The sequence below is a fragment of the Quercus robur genome, chromosome 2 (genome assembly GCF_932294415.1).
Source record: "Quercus robur chromosome 2, dhQueRobu3.1, whole genome shotgun sequence".
Lineage (NCBI taxonomy): Eukaryota > Viridiplantae > Streptophyta > Magnoliopsida > Fagales > Fagaceae > Quercus > Quercus robur.
The window spans coordinates 5,728,440-5,755,539 of record NC_065535.1 but is presented as its reverse complement, the minus strand read 5'-3'; the positions used below and the strand labels follow the sequence as shown (position 1 = coordinate 5,755,539).

The 27,100-nt window shown below is 35.5% G+C and overlaps 3 protein-coding genes across 5 annotated transcripts; all 3 read left to right on the top strand.

Annotated features, from left to right (window-relative positions):
- Nucleotides 1–1,631: 1,631 nt before the first annotated feature.
- On the top strand, nucleotides 1,632–5,651 carry LOC126711229 (uncharacterized). 2 transcript variants are annotated; one of them, XM_050411251.1, is made up of 7 exons: nucleotides 1,632–1,995; nucleotides 2,618–2,675; nucleotides 3,246–3,326; nucleotides 3,460–3,498; nucleotides 3,753–3,992; nucleotides 4,074–4,215; nucleotides 4,794–5,651. In XM_050411251.1, the coding sequence occupies exons 1-7, from the start codon at nucleotides 1,817–1,819 to the stop codon at nucleotides 5,276–5,278; spliced, it is 1,224 nt and encodes a 407-aa protein (XP_050267208.1). In that variant the 5' UTR covers nucleotides 1,632–1,816; the 3' UTR covers nucleotides 5,279–5,651. The 2 variants fall into 2 exon arrangements, with proteins under 2 accessions (XP_050267208.1, XP_050267209.1); XM_050411252.1 differs by having other exon boundaries at nucleotides 1,634–1,995; nucleotides 3,463–3,498.
- Nucleotides 5,652–8,210: 2,559 nt separating this feature from the next.
- LOC126711203 (uncharacterized) lies at nucleotides 8,211–22,172 on the top strand. 2 transcript variants are annotated; one of them, XM_050411250.1, is made up of 6 exons: nucleotides 8,211–8,699; nucleotides 8,919–9,050; nucleotides 9,137–9,301; nucleotides 10,154–10,459; nucleotides 11,124–11,280; nucleotides 21,934–22,172. In XM_050411250.1, the coding sequence occupies exons 1-5, from the start codon at nucleotides 8,427–8,429 to the stop codon at nucleotides 11,262–11,264; spliced, it is 1,017 nt and encodes a 338-aa protein (XP_050267207.1). In that variant the 5' UTR covers nucleotides 8,211–8,426; the 3' UTR covers nucleotides 11,265–11,280; nucleotides 21,934–22,172. The 2 variants fall into 2 exon arrangements, with proteins under 2 accessions (XP_050267207.1, XP_050267206.1); XM_050411249.1 differs by lacking the exon at nucleotides 21,934–22,172 and having other exon boundaries at nucleotides 11,124–11,385.
- LOC126711187 (uncharacterized) lies at nucleotides 18,247–22,172 on the top strand. The gene is made up of 5 exons (XM_050411248.1): nucleotides 18,247–18,628; nucleotides 19,079–19,210; nucleotides 19,297–19,461; nucleotides 20,836–21,141; nucleotides 21,778–22,172. The coding sequence occupies exons 1-5, from the start codon at nucleotides 18,347–18,349 to the stop codon at nucleotides 21,916–21,918; spliced, it is 1,026 nt and encodes a 341-aa protein (XP_050267205.1). The 5' UTR covers nucleotides 18,247–18,346; the 3' UTR covers nucleotides 21,919–22,172.
- Nucleotides 22,173–27,100: the final 4,928 nt, after the last annotated feature.

The window sequence follows — 27,100 nt, the reverse complement described above, 5'->3', positions numbered from 1 at the left end:
ACGAGTACCATGGCCCAACGTTGACTGGCGAATTTTACCCCACAAGTACTTTTTATTATTAATTTAAAGTACTAATTCGTTTAGAGAAATGATATATCTACAATATTTTTATAACAAATCTTAAGTGGTAGGTTGTTACTGGTTGTTATTGTTAGGGCAAAAAAGTAATCTTAGTGTTAGTTTCAAATTTGAACCAATAACAACTAACTACCTATGATTTGTTGTAAAAATATTGTAGTCGTAGCATCTCTTATTGGTTTATAGTGTAGACGGAGTTCGAATTACAAATTTTTTATTTGACATTAAAAGATTGATATATTAGTTAAGTTGACTGAAAGCCATGTACCAATAAAATGATATCTAATGACATACATATATTCAAATAACATTCATATACCTGTAATGTTTTACATTGGACATTGTAATTGTATTACAACATCTCTATGACTAGTCACTACATTTGTTTGTTTACACGTTCCCTCATCTTTCTTATAGTAGTAAGAAAATCTCGTAACCGTGTGACACATCTTCTTCTAGTTTTGGTTTTTGAAAGATATATCTTCGGCTTTAATAATGCAAATTAAGTAAAGTCTAATATTTCTGGTTAAAAGTCTTAAAAAGATTGCAAAGACCCATTCTCATCTTATCTTCAAAGTCTCGACAAATTCAGTTTTGTTGCGTTATGTCAATTATTGGAACTGACTTGCCACGCTGTGTCACCATTGGATGAACCTCAAATAGATATAAACGACAACGATATAGACCCTCGATTTGTAATTTGCAACGACAGAAAATACAAATCTAGTATTTCATTTATCTTTGCTATTTCTATTAACACGAAAAAGTTACCATTTCTATCGTAATTATCTTACATGATAAGATGTGATTATCTTACGTAATAAGATATGTTTAATTGACTGTTACTTTTATATGGATTTATTAATTTTAGTACTACATAAAAAATTATAATTTTTTCTATAATTATTCTACTTGGTAGGGTATGACTAGGTACATGTTATTTTTGCATTGCCTTATCATTTTTTTCACTACTCATAATTTATAGTATGTCAAGTTGTGAGCAGTGAAATCATGGACCCGTCATTTTACTTTCGCGGATTGAGTTACCACAAAAATTGTGATTTTTTTAATATATTATTAAAATTTTTTATAAAAATTTTAAAATTACATAAAATGTCACCATTTGTACACGAAACTCTATGCAGCAAATTGCAGGGTATTTGCGGCAAAAATTACGAAATTTTACGTGTTACTCCATTTTTATTTATTTATCTTTTTATTCCTTTTAATTTACACACACAACGGTAATTTTAACAGCGTTTGACTTTCTATTCATGCCGTCCAAACGAATCGATTCGCCGCATTGGATACGATTTAACAGCCAATGGTATGTTGCCACCACATAATCCAGGTACTTTTTGTAATGTGGGCACAAACAGTAAGTGCCCTCATAAACTACGTGGCAAATTATTATTTGTTTAACACAGAAATCATAGGATTCATGACTGCAGAGAATCAAAATCATTGTACTTTCTCTCTCTTATCCTTACCTTTGTATTTTTGTTTCTTTGATATAAGAAATATAAACAGCTCCAAAAATAGAAAAAACAAAAAGACAGAAGCTCATATATGATATCATCTCTCTCTCTCTCTAAGCTCAACCACAACCCGTGTTTCTCTCGATTTGCTACGGTGATTTAAAGTTTAAGGATTTCCAAGTATTGGTGGAAAATATATATATTTATATATATATATATATTTTTTTTTCCGGGAATTTGAATTCTTGGGAAAAGGAAAAATGTGGGGATTTGGGGGTAAATATTATTGGGGAAGAAGGGAAAGGGTTGGGAAAATAGAAGGGATAGTGGTGTTGTTTGGTTGGTTGTCTAGCCAGGAAAGGCACTTGAAGAACTACGTGCAGCTCTACTCGTGTTTGGGTTGGAATTCACTCGTCTGTCACCCTGAGTTTCTCAATTCGTGAGTTCCAATTTTGTTCTTAATTTTTCTGAATTGGGTTTGTTTATTTTCTTAAAGTTGTTGTCTTTCATTTGTGTTTAGCTTTTCTTGATTCTATTGGGTTTTTTTTTTTTTTTACTGAGTTTGCGAGGTTGAGATATATGAAATCATAGCTAAACAAAATTGGCCAGCTGGGTTTGGTTTAGATTTGCGAATTTTGTGCGCCAATAAAGTGAAATTTGGCATCTTTAGTTTTTTTTGTTGTTGCTAATAATGGCATCTTTAGTTTTATGGTAGTTTATGTGCTACTACTTTATTGACTCCAAATTTGTTCTATCAAATGTATGTGTGTTTTTGTATTTTTAGGATAATTTTGTTGCTAGGTCCATGATTTTGTTAATGGTAGTTTATTAATGTGCCTTTGAACAATCAATCTTCAACTGTTTCAAAATCACTGTATTTTTTGGCAGATAACACAATTCACAAATTAATGAGCTGTTTTTCAGGATTGTAATAATATTGGTATTTTTAGAATGACTACTGGGTCTTATTCAATTACTGCTATCAGAATAAAAGTTGCACCATATAACTCCTCTTTTTTGTGCACATATGTTGATTTGGACTTTATTTTTAATCCGCCCAGGTTTTTCCCTGAGAAAGCCGCAACTCTGGCAGCTGACATTGTCAATGAAATTGTTCAGGTCAGTGATAACTGCTAATAATAGTTGCAACTACCATAGGTGAAAAGCTTTTATTCAGTTACTCCTTTAACCTATTCCTATTGAAATGTTTATGGAACTTTGATGCTTTGGAAATCCTGCTTGATTTGAATTGCCATTGGTTTGGGTGGGGCATTCGTAATTAAAAATAGAAAGAAAAGAGTTGCAGTATCTGTTTACCTTTTGCATCCATATGTCTTCCTCCGGCTTCAAATGATTTACTTAAAGAGTAAAATTTAGGTATAGTTCCTTTGGTGCTGTACCTGAGGTTCCTCAATTAAATTAAAAAATGTGGTTGCATTGATCGATAAGTCACATGATTAAATTTAATTGTACTTGGGAACGATAACATTGTTTACACTACATTTGTCAAAGCAACCATGTGGTTAAATTTAATTGGGGAACCTAAGGAACTGTACCTAAGTTTTTCCCTTCCTTAAAAGTACTATAGCACTTTGCATATTCCTCTTCCACAAGTAAAACTATAATACTCATGCTCAAGTTTTTGAAAGGGTTAGCTAATAATTGCCTTGTTTTTATTTTGATATGTAGGAGCTAAAAATTAGGCCATGCCCCATAGTCCTTGCTTCTTTTTCGGGTGGTCCTAAAGCTTGCATGTACAAGGTCCTTCAGGTAATTTCTTCTAAAGTTTCAAGTGACCTGAGTATGTGAATTTTTAAGGGTTTCCCTTTACACGGTACCGCCGCAGCTATCAGAAAGCTTTTTCTTTCGGTGATAGATATGTAAATAGATTTTCCTTCTTTAGCAGATAATTGAAGGAAAGTGTGAAGGACTGGAAAATCTGGTATGCTCTTCTTTTTTTCTCCCTCGTCCCACTTCCCTTTTGCAATTAAGCAGATAGTGCTATATATTAATTCAATTTTATTGCATAAAAGCAATAAAATACATTCCAAGGTGAAACTCATTATGTTTAATTTCCAGCAGTCTCTGTGTGGTGGGGGCAAAAGAAGTTTTCTCTAATATTTGCAAAGCTCATATAGTTTAAGAACTTCGGCATCCAAATTTAACTATTGTTACTATTATTTTTTTCTCATGAAGGATGACTTCCAACTGGTTAGAGACTGTATATCTGGCCATATCTATGATTCCAGTCCAGCAGACTTTACCAGCGATGTGGGTACGAGATTTCTTCTTCACCCAACTATTCTCAAAATGTCCCATCCACCAAGAATAGCATCATGGATAGTCCACAGCCTTGCTTCTAGTCTTGATGCCTTCTTCCTCAGCCGACTTGAATCACAGCGCGCTGAGTATTGGCAGACTCTGTACTCCTCTGTTGTAAGTATATATGAGGACTTAGTACCATTCAAAGTATTCGCTTCCTTTTCTTCTGCATTTATACAACTTTGTTTTCTGCAGAACATGCGGGCCCCATATCTCATTTTATGCTCTGAAAATGATGATCTTGCTAACTATGAAACTATCTGCAATTTTGCTCAACGACTACAAGATCTTGGGGGTGACATTAAGCTAGTGAAATGGAATGACTCTCCTCACGTAGGTCTGCTTCTAAACTTACTGACTCTATGTTAATATCAACCATGGAAAATGCTAAAACTACTACCAATTAAACTATAAAAGTTTTACAAACTAATGTGACATGAATGCGATTAGTGCTACATCAACAACATAATAAATAAAACTTTGAATTACTTTTTTGTTTTATGTTTGAAAGTTAACACATCAGTTTGTTGTATTTGTGTAGTAAAATTCATAGCAGCTATAGCATCACTCTATTAACCTTATTAAGTGTATTAATTAACAATATAGAAACTATCCTAGTTGCATACTGACTGCACTCAGATACACAATCAAAATTGCTACAATTGTTTTCAATTGTGGTAAAGAAATGCCAAATACACAGATTACCACCCCTTAACGCATACCTCTGCTCTGATCAATAGCCCACTACATTAGTTAATGTTTGAAAAAGAAAAAAGAAAAAAAAGCCTATCATAAGTCAATATTGTACATTCAAAATGACATTGTTTGATCGATCTTAATTTTGTTTCCATTTACTCCTCTAGACCATGCCATGATATTTTCAAAAGATTATTGTGTGACTCTATCTTGTCACAGGTCATTATCGGCATTATCCGATTGACTATAAGGCTGCTGTGACTGAGCTCCTCGGTAAGGCAGCTAAAGTTTATTCTCAAAGAATTCGTCAACCTGAAGGGGAAAGGATGGGCATAGAGGGAACACGTGACGAGATCCTTGAGCCAATCGAGGACTTGAGGAAAGCAACAACAAACTCAAGTAGTTTTCAGGGGCTTGCTTTAGGACCAAGTGACCATCACTTGCCCAGTTCGATGGAGTACTATGATGGGAGAGGCATTGGGTCGGTGCAAGATGATCATAAGGAAGGTTTGATCCACCTTCAAAGTCTACCCAGCATTAATGCTCATGGTGTTCTTGGTCAAATCCTTTTTGATGTGTGTGTACCCAAGAATGTGGAAGATTGGGATATCAAATCAAGTTCTTCAAATGGACGCCTGTTTACTTCCACAAAGAGGCATACTCCATTTAATCCCATCAAATGCATACGCCGCTCTAGACTATAATCTCTCATGCACTAGTTCTTGCCTTCCTGGTGCATGTCTATGAAAAAATTGTTGGATTAATATTTGGTCCAAAGCAGTCTGTCCATGACATGTGAAGTGTACGATGTGCTGTTTTTGTAGGCAATAAGAATTTTGCATAATTTTGAGCTGATGGCCTCTTTTTAACAACAATGTAGATAATTTACTGGAGAAAGCTTTACAAAATACTAGGCGTTTGATGTATCATTGTAACTGTAATTCAACTCAACTGCAAGTCATATTCCTCAGCTTTCGGACGTAGATGACATACAAAAATTTTTCTACCGAAGAAGTTCCGATGTATATCAACACAGTTAGAATTAATGTATATGAAATATGTATTTGATCTAGTTTTTTTATTTATTTATTTTTTAAGTCACACTTTTCATCTCACTCTTAAACAAATAAGTTATTGACAGCTCGACAGCGGTTTTCCACAAAACTAGTTGCTAGAAGTAGAACTATCCGGCAATGCCAGAACCGATCAGCACATGCAATTTTGATAGGTTCTGTCAACATCAATTGACATGTAAATAGTCCTAGCCAAACAAACACTCAGTGGTCGATGTGCCAAGTCAATTGTTTAAGTAAGCACTAATAAGAAGCCAGGGAACCAGCAATACACAAGTACGCAAAATTGTCCTCTCTAATTTTATATCAGTATCATCATATAATATTGTACTCCTAAAAAAATTGTATCTTGAACTTGATGGGTCATTATTTTTTTAATTGGCATGCTAGTTGTGATGCAAAAGAAAATCATTTTTAAATGCTGGTGGTGGCGGTTGGCGCTGCGGCTAAATTATCAATTATTTTATTACTTTTATATTTTTACAAGTGGGAATCCTAGAGTATAGATCTACTTTACTTTTTTTTTTTTTTTTAATTTATAAATAATATTAATATTAGTGTAAGTTTCTTAAATTCATGACTTGGCTATTTCCGTATAGTTTTCTAGACATTGCTCTCAAAGTCTCACTTAAATTAAATGATGTGATTAAATTATCCATTTTTTGTAAGAATAATTAAATCCGTCCTATAATTATGTTGGTCAATATAACCATATAATTAAATTTAATAGGAAATTTGAGGTAAATTACCTAAAGAATTGTATCTAAGTTATATCATAAAATTTGAACCAATAGGGTTTGCTCTATTATAATTGCTCTTTACCATCATATTAAGACACTAATTAATTTTTGATAGAGTTGGAATTCAAACCCGACTATCTTATTCGGGGAACAATAAAAACTTTTCCAATTGAATCAAATGAGACCCACAAGTTACAACATATTACTAGGAGTTTGTTGGGGGAATAAAGGGTAAGTGATGAAAGAAACAATGAAAAGTATAATGAATAAACAAAGAGATCTTTAATGGCTTCATGAATTAATGGTTTAGAGTTTAAAGGCATGAATGAATGTTGTATTTAAAATATTATCTTATGAGACGGTCTTATTAGACATTTTTCTCACACCATGCATGGATCTTGCATGTAGGTCCCACATGTTGTGAGTGAGGTCACATGAGATACCTCTTTGTTTTTTCCTTAGGTAATATTTGGTCCTGTACAAATATCTCTAATAAGTTATTGCAAATTTATCCCCAAAATACAATGAATCTTATTGGGTTATATAAAGAGAAATTTTGAATATAAACATATCTTATGAATGTATCACTGCATGCGACACTTCTCTGAAGGGCAAAGGTTGAGTCTAGTGCTTTGTCCACTAAATCTACTGAGATGTGGATATGTGATAATTATTTGACAACATGTTTGTTTCTATATAGTGCGAGAGAGATGCTATGTATAGCTAATACATAAGATACTACCTTAAAAAAAGATACTATCTTAAAAAAGAGTTAAAAATAATTTCTTGATGTTTACAAATGTTTTAAATATCAAGTGAACCAACTCATTACAATAAATTATGCAAAAAATAATTGACACCTTTTAAGTTTTAGTATTTCTAGTAGAGACATCCACAATTCTAATTCATTTTCCTCCTATTATTACTATCAAATTATATAACATAAAAAATAAAAATAAAAACAATTTAGGGAGAATGTGTAAAATTCTACTTAATTTCACCCTTGATAGGAAAGACACTTTACACTTACTTTTTCAATAATATTTTTTCTCCGGTGTAATTTAGGAGTATGATACTCCATCTTCTCACATTCATGATGAATCATGTTCCACTAATTAAATTCATTGCGGAATTGACCATATAGGTGAGAAAAGGGAGTACACTAATACACATTTATTTAAAATAGTAGTAAGAACATCCACATCGGTAGAGCTAAGATTTTTAGCATTTAACATCTTAAAAGACTATTTTATTTATTTTAAGAGCATTCTTATAAAGAGTTTTAAAAATTTTAGCATTTAGCACCTAAAAAACCAACTTTATAACATTTAACACATCACTTTACAATACACCTAACATCAAAACTTTAATTTTTTTTTAGTACTTCATTAAAATATTATTTATTTTTCATTTTTTATTCTTTTTGAGAGAGAGAGAGTAGGGAGTGAGATCATTATGAGTAACAACTTGCTACAATAGGGTGTTAGTGTAGCGAGGTGCTACAAAATTTAAAATTTAACACCATTGATGTAGGGGCTTTTTTAGTTATTTTGTTGCTAAAAATAACTTTTAACATTTATCCCACATTTGATGAGAATGCTCTAATACACAATTTCACAACACTAACTTACATCAATTCTCTTATTAATTTTTTTCCTCAGTCAAATACTATTCATTTTTTTTAATTAATTTCTTTCACACTTTGCCACAAAACCCAACTAAGTGATAAAATAATAGCATTCTCAAAAAAAAAAAAAAAAAAAGTGATAAAATAATATTTATATTTTTTATGCCTTCTTGCAACAGTGAACCGCTAGCGGTTCACTGTAGCAAAAAGGAAAAAAATCTGCCTTTGGCGTCATTGATAGTGGACACTTAAATTGGAGTTTGAGGCGATGAGATAGCTAACCGACGGTGATGCTCTACTATTGTTATTCAAAGCAGTAGTACTATCCATGAAGGAACAGTAGAACTATTGTTTTTTTCCATTGAAATGTTCTCACCTCCCGTTGACTAGAAAACATTGCGAAGTGATTACAATGAAGAAGATATTGGTGACCGGAGCAACCGGTTACTTAGGTGGAAGGCTATGCCACGCTCTGCTCCAACAAGGCCACCCTGTCCGAGTGTTGGTTCGACGCACCAGCGACCTCTCCTCCCTCCCTCCGCCCACTCACGCCGCCATCGAAATCGTCTACGGTGATGTCACCGACTACCGGTCTCTCCTCTCTGCCTGCTCCGACTGCCACGTCATCTTCCACGTGGCTGCCGTCGTCGAGCCCTGGCTTCCCGATCCTTCTAAGTTCTTCTCCGTAAGCTCATTTTCAATTTCTCCAAGATTCTTCTTTTTACATCTAAACATTCAAAACTGTACTTGTACTAGGTTGTTGTCGCTTTGAGTACTATGAATGTGTCACTTTTACACAAAAATTAAGAAAATTAAATTAGACCCATAACTGGATTCTATAATATACATAATTATGAATAGTTAGTGTTTTTTTTTTTTTTTTTTTTTTGGTTTTTGCTAATAGGTGAATGTTGGAGGATTGAAGAATGTGTTACAAGCAGTGAGAGAGACAGAGACAATTGAAAAGCTTATATACACTTCGTCGTTTTTCGCTCTTGGACCAACTGATGATGGATGTGTTGCTGATGAGAATCAAGTAGGGAGATATATTGCCCTTTTGATTTTGTTCTTTTACTTGTATTTTCTTCTTATAATAACAAAAATTGTGTTGTGATGTGGTAGGTTCATCATGAGAAGTATTTTTGTACAGAGTATGAGAAATCAAAGGCGTATGCCGATAAGATTGCCATACAAGCTGCATCGGAGGGGGTTCCAATAGTGGCGGTTTACCCCGGAGTTATTTATGGGCCTGGCAAGGTCACTGCTGGAAATGTTGTTGCTAGAATGGTATTAATACTATCGCCTTTTCTTCTGTCTAGTTTCTTTTGATGATGTTGAAACTTGAAAATAGTTGCACTTTATATCTAAGCCATTCAGTGGAAGTTCGTTGTGGGACATTGTTGTTGTCATCCAATAACTCATGAGAGGAGTAGATTTTTGTGGCCATGATTGTGGTTTCCATAAAGAGATATTGTTACAAATTCTTCCCATGACTTATAATTGCAGTTGTGACTTTCTGAGTTATATATTTTAGAAAATGTGAAAGGTACTACCAGTTTGACTACAAAATGCTTACAAACCAACATATTTCATTGCTTCAAATGCCATGGCATGGTACAAATTATGAAGGGTATTGGATTATCAAGGGCTTTGGTGGAAGTGCGTGAGATTAAGTCTAGGTGCTAACACTTCATTCTTAAAATGCTAGGCCTAGAGGTTAGGTCTCTATCCAAGCCCTAGTCCCACCTCCCCCTTTTGGTCGGAACTACACTTTGAGCCTTTTCTATCCTCATAAATAAAATCTGTTGAATTTACTATAAAACCTACCCTGGAAGTGACATGTTAATTGGTTGAGTCATGAGAGTACTCCGATTGGGGTGGGCTTGGGGTTACACCCATAAGGTCTTCATCTACTCCTCTCATTCTCCTTAACCACTTGGGAAAAAAAAAAAAAGGCTGAGCCATGCTTTTTACTTGTTTCCAGTCTTTGGTGTAAGTTGGGAAGAATTTTACTTACAGATTTATGGGAATTATCTTTTAATATGGGTTTTTGTCAAGTGATTACTATTGGATGTTCACCTACAAGATGCACATTTCTTATTTATAGCTCATTTGATGATTTTATGTTTCTCCTTTCAGATTATTGAACGCTTTAATTGGCGGTTACCTGGCTATATAGGGTCTGGAAATGACAAATTTTCTTTTAGCCATGTTGATGACGTAGTAGAGGGGCATATTGCAGCAATGAACAAAGGACGACCTGGTGAAAGATATCTACTGACAGGAGAAAATGCATCATTTAGGCATGTTTTTGATATAGCTGCTATCATCACCGAGACAAAAAAGCCTATGTTTAATATCCCGTTTTGGGCGATTGATGCATATGGCTTGGCCTCAGTTATGTTCTCACGAATTACGGGAAAGCTTCCTCTGATCAGCCCCCCGGTATGCTTCATGGTTTTTGAAGTTGCCTTTTAGTCTTATATAGTGTATCAATCATTAGTAGACCATTAATTAAAAGAATTCTTCTTGATATTTAAATCCACCAAATATCAAAGTATAAGTTCTCAGTTTATAATAAACCTTTTGAAAAAAAAAAAAAAAGATTGGTATTTAAGCCTTTTGAAAATTATTATCAATATGTTATATTATGGAAAATAGAAAGAAAATGCCAAATGTTTTGAACTAAACATAAATGTTTTTAACATCTTAAATCCCAAAATCAAATGATTTTTAGGAATTGCTCAAATTGAACAATTATGACCAGGATGTATGTCTTCTCTGGTAACAACTATATGTCTGCACTACAGCACTACATCAATACCTCACACCACTTGAAGTAGGTACTGCAAATGGAATTTTTTACCTTAGGCACATCTGTCTCTCTATTTTTTTTTTTTTTTGATAACATCTCTCTCTATTGATTGGTAAGCAAATCACACATCTCATTAGACTTCAACCTATGAGCTCATCCATAACCTTGTTCTTATTTGAGTGAATGTGTCATTTGGCGTAAATGGCCTCCTTCCTGTTATTCTCTTTACTTTTTTTTAGTTCATCTCATAGTCTACAACACAGTCTTACTACTCTTCGTTCAATGTTGGAGCAGACAGTGAATGTTCTAAAACATCAGTGGGCATATTCCTGTGAGAAGGCTAAAGTAGAGTTGGATTATAACCCTAGAAGCTTGAAAGATGGACTAGCAGAGATGCTACCGTGGCTGAAGAATTTGGGCTTGATAAAATTCTAATGAGAATAAGTTCACCCTTTTTTTCTCTCTTTTTTTTTTGGAATTGATGTTGTGCATTATTGCTACTGCTCTATTTATAGATCTCCAAAAGCTAATATAATTTGGTTGGGATACAAGCTAATTTCTGTATGATTTTCTAATGCAATTCACGGTAGCCATTATGACCAAGTAGTGGCTTTTCTAGAAAAGATGTACCCAGCAAATTTAGACTCACTTTGTGGACTCAATTAATTCTCTTATAAGAGACATTAGTCTTGGTTGACTCTAAAACTTGATTGCTTTTTTCTTTGGGCTAATTAAGGAGAGATGGAGTTTATATTAAAACTTGTTAGTTGTTCAAGAATTGGTCAAGCCTGAGAGAATGTAATGAACAATTTGCGGACATGGATTCTTAGAGAAATTAGTGGTAACATGACTGATTTGAGATAGTTACTCTCCAAGAAAAGAGAATGAGAGAAAGGAAATGGAAGGAAAGGTAAGAGAAAAAGTCTCAGACGTATTAAGCTTCTTAACCTTGGGTTGTGTTTCAATTAGGAATTTTAGAATTTCGAAGTGTTGGTGAATTTGTTGTGCTAAAAGGCCTCTTGTTGATAATCTTGTTTTTGTTTGATGCAAATCATGGATTCAGTTAATTGAAAGAATCAAGTTCTTGTAGTCATTTTGAGTTGATGCTTTAATACTAAACTAGTCACAAATTCACGGGATGTGTGAGAAAATATAATTTAATTATTTTATAAGAATGTAATGTAAAAAATTCGTAGGTTAAATAATGTGTATAATATTTAAAAATATTTTCTATTTTTATAAATTAATGTAATGGAATATATTATGTATTTTTGCATTCATTTACAATATATATATATATATATATATGAAAATGCAATTTAATAAAAATATTTAAATTACATAATTATAATATTGTTTCATATAAATCAAGAAGATTTTATTAAAATGACTTATTTATTTATTTATTTAAATATACCATAATTGATTGTCTAATGTGAACATATCCAAAAATATTATAATAAAGAATGTACACTCTCGTTTTGTAAAACACATATAACATGTTATATTAAGTTTAAATTATTATATAAAGTTTAGAATGGTACCTTTTCTTCCTTTCCAAATATAAGTATAATCTTTATATTATTAAAACTTGAATTTTAAGGTAATATTTTGAATATTTTGATATATTTTTTGTTGCTTTTTTAGGGCATGTATCTCTAATTTCTAATGCCATTAAAAAAAAAAAAAATTTAACCAAAAACTAAAGAGTTTGACCCAAATAAAATAATATTCTATACTTTTCAACCCAAAAATTAAGGAAAAAAAAAAAAAGAAGGAATTTTTGAGCCCAAAATTGAAAAAAAAAAAAATCAAAACAAAACTTGCAAAAAAATCAGTTTAATGCCCAATTAGTCCAAAATGGACTAATTGGATTGAATGAATTGAAAGGGACTAAAGTGGATCGAAATAAACCAAGTGAACTAATTGGTCCAAAGTGGATTAAAGCAAACCAAATTAGACCGAAAAGGAACAAAATGGTTTGAAATGCTACTAACTACATCATCACTAAAAAAATTGCACTGACTACAATATCGCTAAAAAAATAATTAGAAATTCGTTTATTATGTTGTTAATGTGAAACTAACAAATCATGTCATTTTGTAAATTTTTTAGTTAGTAATGATATCATTTAAATGTTCATTTTACTTGTAAAATTTAAATGAAAAATATTCATAAGAGGCATTATTTAAAATATCTTATTGTTTGCTTTTAAAAAAAAAATAGAAAGCTTAAATGACTTAATATACCATTAGATTTGGAAAAAATGATTAAATTAACTTATTTAATTATTTACTAATAGATTTTACAATTGAAATGGACTGAAGTGGCCCTAAGGAAACCGAATTACTACACCGATATGATTTAATAAGAGCATAGTAATAATAAATGCTATATTTCAAATTTTAGATATTGTATGGATCTAATGAATACTTTGCAGTCGTGGGTTTCTAGGGTGGTAAATAACTTGACTGATTCGAGATAATCATTCCTCCAAGAAAAGAGAATGAAGAAATAAGAGGACGAGGGAAAAAGATATGAAGAAATGAAAGGGGAAATGTTTGTGACTTATTTCTTATTGATGTTCATCACTTATGCATAGAGTAATTGGCATCTTCCAATATTTCAAATAAAAACATCAATGTTCAATTCACATTTTTCCATTATTATTACTATTGAATTATCAAAAAAACAATTTATGCAAAATGTGTGAATTGAGATTTGGGATAATGTCAGGTTCAAGATTTTTCAAAATTGACTTGGCATTAGACAAAAAAGGATCAAATTAGTTTGTTTTAAAAAGTCTTAAACTTTTTTTTTTTTTTTTTTTTTTTTGATAGTCAACACAAATAACTTCATTAAACTGAAACATTGTTCAACAACATAACATCTCTATGCACTTGGCATTGAATCATCGGTGGGGTGTCTTCAACCCACACTACACAATCATTAATAGCTTTGGCATTTTGAGCCATAACATGAGCAGCCCTATTTCCTGTTCTACGGACAAAACTTACTTCCCAATCCCGAACCCATTGCTTCCAGCAGCTGGCACCAGAAATCAGCATCTGTATTGAGCTTGGCGGCAAGCACTTACCCAGCAACGCATTTGTGACAACCTGAGCATCACCTTCCAGGATTACTTTCTTCAATCCGAGGTCCCCTGCAAACATTAAGCCCTCTTCAAACGCCTTCGCTTCAACTTCTGCAGCTCCTAAGGGAATATTCAGCTTCTTGCTCATGGCTCCCATGATTTGGCCTTGGTCATTTCTAATCACCACTCCAACCCCACAGCTGTTTGTCTCCTTAAAAACTGCTCCATCCACGTTAGCTTTATACCACCCCTCCCTAGGCAAACTCCAAGCTTGAGGTCTCAACGCCACAGGAGCCTTTTCCCTTAAATTCCCTGATTTAAATTCCTCCACCAGCATCTCAGCCTCCTGGACTATCGCCTTTCCTGCCTTGCCCCTCCCATCAAATTTTAATGAGTTCCTATTTTTCCAAATGCACCACGCCGTAGTCGCAAAGCACTCCCAATTCAACTCCTTGCTCTCTTCCCACAGCTTCCATACTACTTCCATGAAGTCACGGTGTGCATTTCTGAATTTTGGCAGCAGCATGTTTGATTCTCTCCACACAGCCCCCGCCGTCTCACAGTCCCATAAAGCATGCCCTGATGACTCTACCAATCCACAAACCCCGCACGCCTCCTCAACAGGAATTTTCCTACGCTTTAAACAGTAGTTCGTAGGGAGAATATCCTTACACGCCCTCCACAAAAATTGCTTTATCTTGCCAGGACACTTCAGCTGCCAGAGGAACTTCCAAAACTTTCTGCCCCTTCCTGGATCCGACCCCTCACAAATTTCCCCTGTTTTGCTTCTTTCACCCAGCCAGCTACAAGCCACCTTATATGCGCTACTTACCGTGAACCTCCCATTTGGAGTCCAAGCCCAAGTCACCCCATCCTCAGGAAGAGAGAAGCTTATTGGAATTCCTAATATAGTTTCCGCTTCGTGGGGAAAAAAGACACTTCTTACCAGATTTTTATCCCAGCCCCCCTCAATCTTATCAATTAAGGACTCCACCATTTCCCCTTCAAATTCTTGTGGTTTAGGACTAATCACCTTGAAAGAGTGGGGGGTTGGCAGCCATCTATCCGCCCAAATTCGCACCTTTTGCCCATTTCCAATACTCCACCGCAAACCCCTCTCCAGAATCACCCTTGCTGCCAGCAAACTTCTCCAAGTGTAAGACGGCATATTACCAAGCTGTGCCTCCATGAAGTTGTTACCAGGGAAATACCTTGCTTTTAGTACTCTATGAGCAAGGGAGCACGGGTTTTGGGAGAGCCGCCATCCTTGTTTCGCCAACAAAGCCAGATTAAAGGCCTTCAAGTCTTTGAAACCCATCCCCCCATCAGCTTTTGGTTTGCACATTTTCCCCCAAGCGACCCAAGCAAGCTTCTTTTCTTTATCCCTTTGTCCCCACCAGAAATTGCGGACCAAAGAGTTAAGCTCGCTGCACAGGGAGTCGGGAAGCAAAAAGCAATTCATCGTATACGTCGGGGTAGCCTGAGCCACTGCCTTTATTAGTATTTCCCGGCCTGCATTGGACAGTAACCTACCCTTCCAGCTTGCTACTTTCCGCCCCACTTGATCCTTTATCCGATTAAAGGCTTTCCTCTTACCCCTGCCAACTAACGGAGGCAGCCCCAAATACCTTTCGTGTTGATGGATTATTTCAGCCCCGAACATCTCCTTCACCACTTCTTTAACCTCCACCGCGGTGTTCTTACTAAAAAAGAGAGAAGTCTTTTCCTTATTTAGCTTTTGCCCGGACTCTCTTTCATAGTCTTCAAGGATTTTGGAGACTTTTAGGCCCTCTTCCAATGACGCCTTACCAAATACAATGCAATCATCCGCAAAAAGGAGGTGAGAAATCCTTGGCGCCCTTCTACACACTTGAACCCCACTTATGACCTCCCCACCCCCATTTCTTTGCAACATGGCCGAGAGGCCCTCCGCACATAAAAGAAAAAGGTAAGGAGAGATAGGATCTCCTTGCCTAAGTCCTCTAGTAGGGACAATCCTTCCCCTTGGTTCCCCATTAATTAACACCGAGAAAGATACCGAAGTCACACACATCATCATTAGGGATATCCATCTTTCACTAAAGCCCATTTTCCGCATCATCGCCTCCAAATACCCCCATTCAACCCGATCGTACGCCTTGCTCATATCTAGTTTAATTGCCATTAACCCTTCCTTTCCCTTCCTCCTTTGGTTAATGCAATGCATAACTTCAAAGGCTACAAGAACGTTATCTGTGATCTGCCTTCCAGGAACGAAAGCACTTTGAGCTTCATCAACAACCTCCGGAAGCACCCTCTTCAACCTATTAGCAAGAACCTTGGATACAAGCTTGTACGTCACATTACATAAACTAATTGGGCGGTATTCTGTAATTTTTTGAGGGCATTTTACTTTAGGGATCAAACAAATGTACGTATCATTAATTCCATTAGGCATAACCCCTGTTCTAAGAGTATGGATAACACTTTGAACTACTTGAGGTCCAACCACATCCCAATACTTTTGGAAGAATATTGGGGACATACCGTCCGGGCCCGGAGATTTTGTCGGATGCATTTGCATAAGAGCTTGCCAAACTTCTTCTTCCTTAAACTCCTTTAAAAGATCGTCATTCATCGTCTCCGTCACCCTTCTGCCTACTGCCCCCAAACTCGCCCCAAACTCCGTGGGGAAAGACGTACTATAGATTTCCTTAAAATAATCCAGAATAACTCCTTCAACTTCCTCATTGCTCTCTCTCCACCTCCCCTCAGAATCATTTATTCCCTCAATTCTATTCTTCCTTTGTCTATTATTCGCTGTTGCATGAAAGAACCTCGTATTCCGATCCCCGTATTTGATCCACAACGCCCTTGACCTCTGATTCCACATTATCTCCTCCCTAAGCATCACTTCATTAATTTCCCTTTTCAGCTTTTGCACTTCCTCCGCCGATTCGTGAAGTAAATTCAATTCTTCCAATTGTTGTAACCGGTTCTGTTTCTGCTTCAGAGACTTGTTGACATTTCCAAACACTCTCTGGTTCCAATTCTGGAGTTGGGACTGGCAGCATTTCAGACGTTTCTGGATCGACAAATCCGGATTACAGTCCAAAGGATCCCAGGCCCTTTCAATAACTTCTCTACAACCCTCCTCCCTAGTCCACATCTCTTCAAACATAAATCTTTTCCTAGATACCTTTCTCATTTCTCTCCGTCTAGTCGATAACGACAACAAACAATGATCAGAGGCCGCCATTGATCTGTGAACTACCTTCGCCTCCGGAAACAAATTTAACCAGGCCTCATTAGCTACCATTCTGTCCAACCTAACTAGAGTACGTTGGTCCCCAATTCTCCCATTACACCAAGTAAATCTCTGACCCACAAAACCCAAATCAAACAAACCACAATTACTTAAACATTCCCTAAAACATTCCATTTGTCTAGCATCCCTCTCTAACCATCCTAGTTTTTCATCCGAATTCACAATTTCATTAAAATCTCCAAACACAACCCAAGGCATATTGCACTGTCTATTTAAACATTCAAGTAAAGTCCAAGAGATGGGTCTCATACCTGCATCAGGGTGGCCATAAAAACCCGTCGCTCGCCACGGCATAGCTCCGTTACTCTCGCACACCACCACGTCAATGTGCGAATTTGAGCAGCTCTTTAGCCTCACGTCCGCCCCTTCTCTCCATAGCATTGCCAATCCCCCACTCCGACCATCAGACGGCACCGTAATTCCCTGAGTTAGACCCAGTTTGCGTTGGAGCCCTTTAATCCTTCTCTGAGAGGCTTTGGTTTCTGCTAGAAAAACCAAAACCGGATCACTTTTCTTCACCTCGTCGGTGAGAGCTCGAACCGCCGGAGTTGATCCCATTCCCCGGCAGTTCCAAGCTAGTGCCGTCATTTGGCTCGGCGGTGCTGTCTAGCAGCCACCGCCACTCCGCCATCCTTGGTGCACAACTCCCCTGCTTCTTCCTTGCTCAGACTCTCACATTTTCTGCGTTTTGTAATACCCACATTCTGGTCTAACTCCCTTAGTATTAAGTCTCCTTCCCGTTTTTTCTGCACTGGGCCCATCGCTTCTTTCATTTCCTCATCCGGCCCAATCCTTGCTTTCCTCTTCCAGTGCCCACTTGTCGGGCCTAACTTATTTGCTACCCAGCCCACTTCTGGGTCATACAGCATGGCCATCGGGCCTTCCTTGCACTCCTCTAAGCCCAAGCCCAAGCCCACCAAACTTTCCTTCTTCACCGTCTCCTGGCCCTGCCCAAACAAAAAAAAAAAAAAAAAAAAAAAAAAAAAGTCTTAAACTTAGATCATATTAGTCCAAATCTCGGGGACATTTACTATATTTTACCCTACCAAGTTATTTAAATGTAGTAAATGTTTGAGGAAGAAAGTTGTTGACTAGAAAGATAGAAAAAGGGAGGGCATGAAGAAGATACTGTTGACCGGAGCAACCGGTTCCTTAGGTGGAAAGCTATGCCACGCCCTTTTCCAACAAGGCCACCCTGTCCGAGTGTTGGTTCGACGCACCAGCGACCTCTCCTCCCTCCCTCCGCCCACTGACGCCGCCGCCGCCGCCATCGAAATCGTCTACGGTGATGTCACCGACTTCCAGTCCCTCCTAGCTGCCTGCTCCGGCTGCCACGTCATCTTCCACGTGGCTGCCGTCGTCGAGCCCTGGCTTCCTGATCCTTCTAAATTCTTCTCCGTAAGCTCATTTTCAATTTCTTCAAGATTCTTCTTTTTATATATATATATCTAATCAAACATTCAACAGTACTAGGTGGTTGTCGTGTTGAGTACTATGAATGTGTCACCTTTACACCAAAATTAAGAAAATTACATTAGACCCATGATTGGATTCTATAAGAACTTAGTCACCCTCCAATCCAACATGCCACATTATCGTATCACGTATTAAATCACACTCAATAAATTCTAACACCCATCTAAAAATCCAACCCAACTTATAGTTTATTGAGATGCTAATAGGTGCAATAGAATGTATTGAATTTTAAGTAAAAAGTTGACGTAACAATAGTTTATTGGATGACATCTTACCAAATTCGGACTCTTCTATAATATAAGTATATATGATTATGAAAGTTAAAGAGGCTAAATTTTTTTTAAGTTGAAATAATTTGGTTTTGGCTAATAGGTGAATGTTGGAGGATTGAGGAATGTGTTACAAGCAGTGAGAGAGACAAAGACTATTGAAAAGCTTATATACACGTCTTCCTTTTTTGCTCTTGGACCAACTGATGGTGGAAATGTTGCCGATGAGAATCAAGTAGGGAGATACATTGCCCTTTTGATTTTGTTATTTTGTTTGCATTTTCTTCATAGAATAACAAAAATTGTGATGTGATGTGGTAGGTTCATCATGAGAAGTATTTCTGTACGGAGTATGAGAAATCGAAGGCGATTGCTGATAAGATTGCCATACAAGCTGCATCGGAGGGGGTTCCAATAGTGCCGGTTTACCCAGGAGTTATTTATGGGACTGGCAAGGTCACTTCTGGAAATATTGTTGCTAAAATGGTATTAATACTATTGCCTTTTCTTCTGTCTAGTTTCTTTTGTTGTAGCAATAGTATGATAGATGTTGTTGAAACTTGAAATTAGTAGCACTTTATGTGTAAATCATTAAGTTAGAGAAATGCAATGCAATTCAGTGGAAGTTAGTTTTGGGCCTTTTTTGTTGTCATCCAATAACTCATGAGAGGAAGTTGATGTTTGCTGGCATGATTTTGGTTTCCATGTAGAGATATTATTACAAATTCTTCACTTGACCTATAACTGCATTTGTGACTTTTTGAATTATATGATCTGGAAAATGTGAAAGGTACTCCCTGTTTTACTACAAAATGTTTACAAACGGACATAACAATGATTATGTTGGTGTTATGTCAACAACATACTATATAATTTTGAATTACATTTTGGGCCTTGTGTTTAAAAGTTGACATATCTTACAAGGTTAATGCAATATAATTTGTAGTATCCTTTGCATCACTCTTTTTATTATGTTTGTTACGAAAGTAGTAGTTAGACCTTGAGACATATAATGAGGCCAATGAAGTTGGTTAGGATGGTTTTTATTATCCTTGGGAGATTTCTAATCGTGGGGGTGTTTTTTTGTGGTGACTGAAGAAAGTTGGTTGAATATGTTAACAAGGTGATTTGCTCTTGACATGTTTTTAATATTATTCTCATTTTCATCTTTCCCAACCATTGCTTTCTTTGGATGACTGAAGAGATTTGCATGTGGAGAGGCTTTGAATGACTGTTGAATTTATAAATTGTGTGCCTTAATGAAGCCTTTCAAGTCATCACTCTGTGGAACTACAATAAAATTCAATTAACATTTAATTGCATCAAATGCCATGGCCTGGTACAATTATAAAAGGTATTGGATTATCAAGGGCTCTAGTGGAAGTGCGTGAGATTAAGTCTAGGTGCTAACACTTCATTCTTAAAGTGCTATGGCCTAGAGGTTAGGTCTCTATCCAAGCCCTAGTCTCAGATTCCCCTCTTGGTGGAATCCACATGTTAAGCCTTTTCTATCCTCATAAATAAAATCTGTTGAATTTACTATAAAACATCCCCTGGAAGTGACATGTTAATTGCTTGAGTCATGAGAGTACTCCTATTGGGGTGGGCTTGGGGTTACACCTATAAGGTCTTTATCTACTCCTCTCATTCTCCTTAATTACTTGGAAAAAAATGGCTTGAGTCATTATTCTTATTGGTTTCCAGTCTTTGGTGTAAGTTGGGAAGAATATTACTTACAGATTTATGGGAATTATCTTTTAATATGTGATTTTGTCAGGTGAGTACTATTGGATGTTCACCTACAAGATGCACATTTCTTATTTATAGCTCCATTTGATGATGTTATATTTCTCCTTTCAGATTATTGAACGCTTTAATTGGCGATTACCTGGCTATATAGGGTCTGGAAATGACAAATTTTCTTTTAGCCATGTTGATGATGTAGTAGAGGGGCATATTGCAGCAATGAACAAAGGAAGGCCTGGTGAAAGATATCTGCTGACAGGAGAAAATGCATCATTTAGGCATGTTTTTGATTTAGCTGCTATCATCACTGAGACAAAAAAACCTATGTTTAATATCCCTTTTTGGGCAATTGATGCATATGGATGGACCTCAGTTTTGATCTCACGAATTACAGGAAAGATTCCTCTGATCAGTCCCCCGGTATGCACCATGGTTTTTGAAGTTACCTTATAGTCTTATATAGTGTATCAATCATTAATAGACCATAAATTAAAAGAATTCTTCTTGATATTCAAATCTACCGCCTAATATCAATGTATAAGTTCTCAGTAATAATTAAGCCTTTTGAAGAAAAAGAATGATTGGTAATTAAGCCTTTTGAAAATTATTATCAATATGTAATATAATGGACAATAGAAAGAAAATACCTAATGTTTTGAACTATACATAAGCTTTTAACATCTTAAATCCCAAAATCAAGTGATTTTTAGGAATTGCTCAAATTCATCAATTATGACATTTACTTGAACAAGGATATATTTCTTCTCTGGTAACAACTGTTTGTCTGCACTACATCAATTTCTCACACCACTTGAAGTATGTACTGCAAATGGAATTATTTACCTTAGGCACATCTCTCTTTCTCTATTGATTGGTAAGCTACTCACACATCTCATTGGACTTCAACCTATCAGCTTATCCATCACCTTGTTCTTATTTGAGTGAATGTGTCATTTGGCCCAAATTGCCTCCTTTTTTCCTCTTTACTCTACTTTCTTTCATTTATATCATAGTCTGCAACACCGTCTTACTACTCTTTGTTCAATTTTGGAGCAGGCAGTGAAAGTTCTAAAACATCAGTGGGCATATTCCTGTGAGAAGGCTAAAGTCGAGTTGGATTATAACCCTAGAAGCTTGAAAGATGGCCTAGCAGAGATGCTACCCTGGCTGAAGAATTTGGGCTTGATAAAATTCTAATGAGAATAAGTTCACCCTTTTTTTTTCTTTTTCTTTTTCTGTTTGGTATTGATGTTGTGCATTATTGCTACTGCTATATTTATAGATCTCCTAGTGTTAATATAATTTGGTTAGGATATAAGCTAATTTCTGTATGGTTTTCTAATGCAATTCACGGTAGCCATTATGACCAAGTAGTGGCTTACTGGCTTGCCTAGACAAGATGTACCCAGTAAATTTAGACTCAATTGTGGGCTCTATTGATTCTCTGATTAGATTTCATTCCTGTCAATTTAAATCAATACATATTAGTATTGTTTTACTCTAAAACTTGATTGCTATTTTCTTTTGGGCAATTAAGGAGAGATTGAGTTTATATTAAAACTTGTTAGTTGCTCAAGAATTGGTCAAGTCTGAGAGAATTTAATGAACAATTTGCACAAATGGGTTCTTAGGGAAAATTAGTGGTAACTTGACACTGAATCGAGATAAGTCACTCTTCAAGAAAAGAGAATTAGAGAAAGGAAAGAGAAAAAGTCTGAGGCTTATTTCTTTTTGAAGTTCATCACTTGTGATGTATTAAGCTTCTTGACCTTGTGTTGTATTTCAATTAGGAATTTAAGAATTTTGAAATGTTGGTTAATTTGTTGTGCTAAAAGGCCTTTTGTTGATAATCTTGTTTTTGTTTGATGCAAATCATGGATTCAGTTAATTGAGAGAATCAAATTCTTGTAGTCATTTTGAATCAATGCTTTAATACTAAACTAGTCACAAACTCATGTAATGTAATGTAACTATTTTATAAGAATATAATGTAAAATTTGTAGGTTAAGTTGTGTATTTGTTATTTAAAAGTATTTTCTATTTTTATAAGTTTTATGTAATGAAATATATATATATATATGAAAAACGTAATTTTGTAAAAATATTTAAATTACATAATTATAATATTTTTTTATATAAATAGAAAAGATTTTATTAAAATGAATTTTTTAAATATATTAAAATGAATTTTTTAAATATACTATAATGAATAATCAACTGATTAATTTAAACATATCCAAGAATATTAAAGAAAAAAAATGCACACTCGTATTCCATGGAATATATGTAACATGTCACATTAAGTTTAAATTATTATATAAGTCTAGAATTGTAGCATTCTTTTTTTTTTCTTTCCAAATATAAGTATAATGCCTATATTATTGAAACTTGAATTTTAAGGTAAGATTTTGAATTTTATTTTATCATTTGTACTTTTTTAGGGCTTATATCTCTAATTTCTAATGTCAATTTTTTTTTATTAGCCTAAAATTAAAGAGTTTGGCCTAAATAAAATTAAAGATCATACTTTTCAACTTAAAAATTAAGAAAAAAAAAGTGAAAATTTTTTTTGAGCCCGAAATTGATAAGGCAGCATACAAAAAGAATTAAATTAAAACCCAATTAGGAAATTAGTTCAAGAAGACCAAAATGGACCAAATGAACCAAGGGACCAAATGGACTGAATTGGACCATAGTGGACCGAATAGATGGAAGTGGACCAAATTAGACTGAATTAGCCGAATTGGTCCGAAATGCTACTAACTACAGTATGCTAGTATCACTAAAAAAAATAATTAAAAATTTGTTTAGTATGTTGTGGATGTGAAACTAACCAATCATGACACTTTATAAACTTTATAGTTAGTAAACTTTATCGTTTGTAAATTTTATAGTTAGTAAATGTTATTGTTTAAATACTCTTTTTATTATTTAAACTTTAAATGAAAACATTCATGACATGCATTATTTAAAAAATCTTATTGTTTGATTAATATTAATTTTAAAAAAGCTTATATGACTTCAAGTACTAATAGATTTGAACAAAATAATTAAATTAATTCATTTAATCATTTACTAATAGATTTTACAATTGAAATGGACCGAAGTAAACTGAAATGGACCAAAATCCTATTCTAATATGGCTCAATAGGGCCCTAAAAAAAAAAAAAAAACTCAACAGGAGTGTAGTAAACTAGCAACAATAAATGTTACACTTCAGTTTATAAATATTATATAGATGTAATGAATAATTTGCAATCTTGGGTTCTTAGGGTAGTAACTTGATTGATTCGAGGTAGTCACACTCCAAGAAAAGAGAACGAGGGAAAGAAATATGGGGAAAGGAAAGAGGAAAATTGTGTGGCTTATTTCTTGTTGATGTTCATCACTTATGAGTTGTGACAATAATTAAGTGTAACTAATTTGAATGAAACAACCAACCTAGTAACTCACTAACAACTTCAAACTGTACTAACTCCCAACCATCTCATTTAACAATATCTTGTCAAGCTAACCCACTCTTAATTGCATGTACAACAATTAGAAGTACAATTGACAATACACTCAGGGGCATGCTTCTCAAGAGATCCTTTCATAGAGCTCTACTAACCACGTAGGAGAGCATGTTTGGTTTAGCCCATCACTCTAACTCAGTTCTCATCACTCAATTTTTATAACTTAAATGTTGAAACTCATATCTCATATCTCTTTAAAGTATTACTAATACTGTATTAGTACAAAATAACTCCATGTATTTACATATTAAGATGGTCATAATTTTAGGCAATGTTTGGATCCACGTTTCTTCCGTTTGCGTCTGCGTTTGTTCCTTTTTTTTTTTTTTTTTTTTTTTTGTTTTCATGCGTTTTGGGTATTGCGGTTACTGTTCATTGAACAGTAACCGCAAAAGCTGACTTTCTGCAGTGAACAGTGCACATATGCACTGTTCACGGACCCACAAATTTCATTTTTTATCAATTTTTTCATTAAAAATGGGTCCCACAGCACTATTCACACATTTAAAAATTATTTTGCTACAGTGTTTTCAGTTTTCAGTTTTCAGTTTCAGCAAAATAAGTTCTATCCAAACACACCCTTAATTTACCCAATTTTTAAATACTCAATTTTGTGTTTAATTATTGAAAAAAATATATGGGATTAAAAAAAATTATTGGAAAAAGTTGGAAGCACACTATGAATATGATTTTTTGGTTGGTAGGCCATAATTTAAAATCTTGTCAAGAAGAGATAAAGGACTAATTGGATACATATCTCTAATTTAGTGGCACAAATTGCTCTATTATTAAGGAAATGATCAGGATTCAAATTTTCCTCCCATGTAATTATTGAGTATTGATAAAAATATGGAGTAGTACCGTATATATCAATATGGTAAGACCTTGAATTAAGAGCTTTGGAAAGGTAGGACAAAAAAAAATTCAAAATCTTTATCAACATAACAAATTAAATTCTCCATCATGCGTCTACTTATTTATTTATTTATCTAAGTAATTTCTCATAGTGTCTGTCTGGGATCTGCTTATTTTGGTAAAATTAAATTTTTTTTGCTAAAAGTGTTGATGGCCATTTCGAAAGCCCAAGTGGAAGGGAGAAGCCCAGTAACACAAACAGAAAGGAGTTGGCAAACGGATAGAAAACCCATTAAGCCCAAGCGGTATGAATAATGGATCACAGGCCTATGAGATAAACAAATGGGTCTTGAAGAGGTAAATGGGTTTAAAGGAGCTCGGAAAGAGGAAAAAAAACAAACCATGCGTAGTATATGATATGGAAAAGTGAGAATGAGCTGCGGCAGGCCCAAAGTAATGAAAGTAAAGAAAGCAAGCCCATGAACCCCAAGGATGAGAAATAACGTAATTGGGCCGGGAAAGCTCAAAGAATTCAGTAAAAGCCCATGGTAATGCGAAATTAGGAAAAGGGCCGAGGAAGCCCAAGGAAAGCAAACGGGCCCGGGACATCCAAGGGAAAACAAATGGGACACAGGAGCCCGCTAGTAATGTAACATGAGAACCAATGGTCTTGTTAGGACATTAGGGAAAGAATAAACGGCAGGCCCAAAGGGGCCCAGCCAGATTGAAACAAAACAACTTCGCAGCAAGAATGATAGAGTGGTATGGCAAGAGATAGTAGTGTAGGAAGAACGGTGGGCTGAAGAAAAAAGCAAAGCCCACCATCAAGCAAGGCCCAGCCCCGAATAGGGCAAGCCATAAAGGAAAGGGAAACTAGGAAATGGTCAAGAACGGACGACAGACTGTGCAGACCAATCACAGCAGACGCAAGTGCAGCAGATAGATTTTGGACATACATGGAAGAGAGGCACACATAAGGCCTAGATCTCACCAGCTTGTACCCAGCCAATACAGGACACGGTGAGGTTATGGGTCAGAGGTAAGAGGGCATGGTTTGGCGGTGGGGAGAGGGGAAAACCTATTTTGAGGTTCCTGCTAGGGCTCTTTTGGGGGAAGTGTCCTACTGGGATGACATACCATTCAAAGGGGAAAAACTAAGCTGAAACCACTAGGTGCATGCCATGAGGGATAGGGAGAGAGAAGGCACCCACATCGTAGTAGGAAAGGGTGCCACGGCAGACAAATAAACAAAATAGCTTTCTTTTGTCTGGCGATGGGGAGTGGCACACAGTCGGACCAGTGGTGGTCGGTAGGTACACCCAGACCAGACAAAGGTGGTTAAGGGCTAAAATAGTAAAATCCGGTCACGGCAGGCACTCTAAAGAGGCCCTTGCCGTGTACAGGAACAACAACAACAGTAAGCACCACGGTACTGAAAACTTGAAAGTCAGGAAATAGAAACAAGGATTAAGAAAGAAAAAAGATAAGAAAAAGGGGAATATTAGAAAAAGGAAAGAAAAAGATAGAGGGTTAGAATGGCAGGCATGCACCAATAGATTGATTCCCTCTCTCCTTCTCAAAATCTTGCTCTTTGCCAAAAATGAAAGGTGCTCCTATGTACCAACCATTCAGGTTCACTTCCCTCAAAGTGATTAATTTCCACGGCAGGATCTCCTTGAGAGACTATTCACTTTGAGAAGAGCTGTTCTTCCCTCTCTGGTTTTGGTCCTACGGATCAGACTTGATCTAATTTATTTACTCTTTCAATCAACTCACATACTACCCACTTGTTCTCCTTTACTTTTCTTATAAAATGATTGTTGCTAAAACTGTGATTATCTTTTTTCTTAAGTAAGGTTTATTTGTTCACCTTAATAAAGATCTCAAAATATTTTATTTTATTATTATTATCATATCTGCCTGCTGCAATTCATTTGAAATAATTCTGTCCGCCGTAAACGTGCTCCTGGTAGATAAGGTATAGTTTATGCACAAGTCAGACCAAGTTG

Coding starts and splice junctions, on each gene's coding strand:
- LOC126711229 (XM_050411251.1), top strand. CDS start 1,817: ATGTGGGGATTTGGGGGTAAATATTATTGGGGAAGAAGGGAAAGGGTT. Junction 2,676..3,245: donor TTGTCAATGAAATTGTTCAG/GTCAGTGATAAC, acceptor TTTGATATGTAG/GAGCTAAAAATTAGGCCATG. Junction 3,327..3,459: donor GCATGTACAAGGTCCTTCAG/GTAATTTCTTCT, acceptor TTCCTTCTTTAG/CAGATAATTGAAGGAAAGTG.
- LOC126711203 (XM_050411250.1), top strand. CDS start 8,427: ATGAAGAAGATATTGGTGACCGGAGCAACCGGTTACTTAGGTGGAAGG. Junction 9,302..10,153: donor GAAATGTTGTTGCTAGAATG/GTATTAATACTA, acceptor TTCTCCTTTCAG/ATTATTGAACGCTTTAATTG. Junction 10,460..11,123: donor TTCCTCTGATCAGCCCCCCG/GTATGCTTCATG, acceptor ATGTTGGAGCAG/ACAGTGAATGTTCTAAAACA.
- LOC126711187 (XM_050411248.1), top strand. CDS start 18,347: ATGAAGAAGATACTGTTGACCGGAGCAACCGGTTCCTTAGGTGGAAAG. Junction 18,629..19,078: donor ATCCTTCTAAATTCTTCTCC/GTAAGCTCATTT, acceptor TTTGGCTAATAG/GTGAATGTTGGAGGATTGAG. Junction 19,462..20,835: donor GAAATATTGTTGCTAAAATG/GTATTAATACTA, acceptor TTCTCCTTTCAG/ATTATTGAACGCTTTAATTG.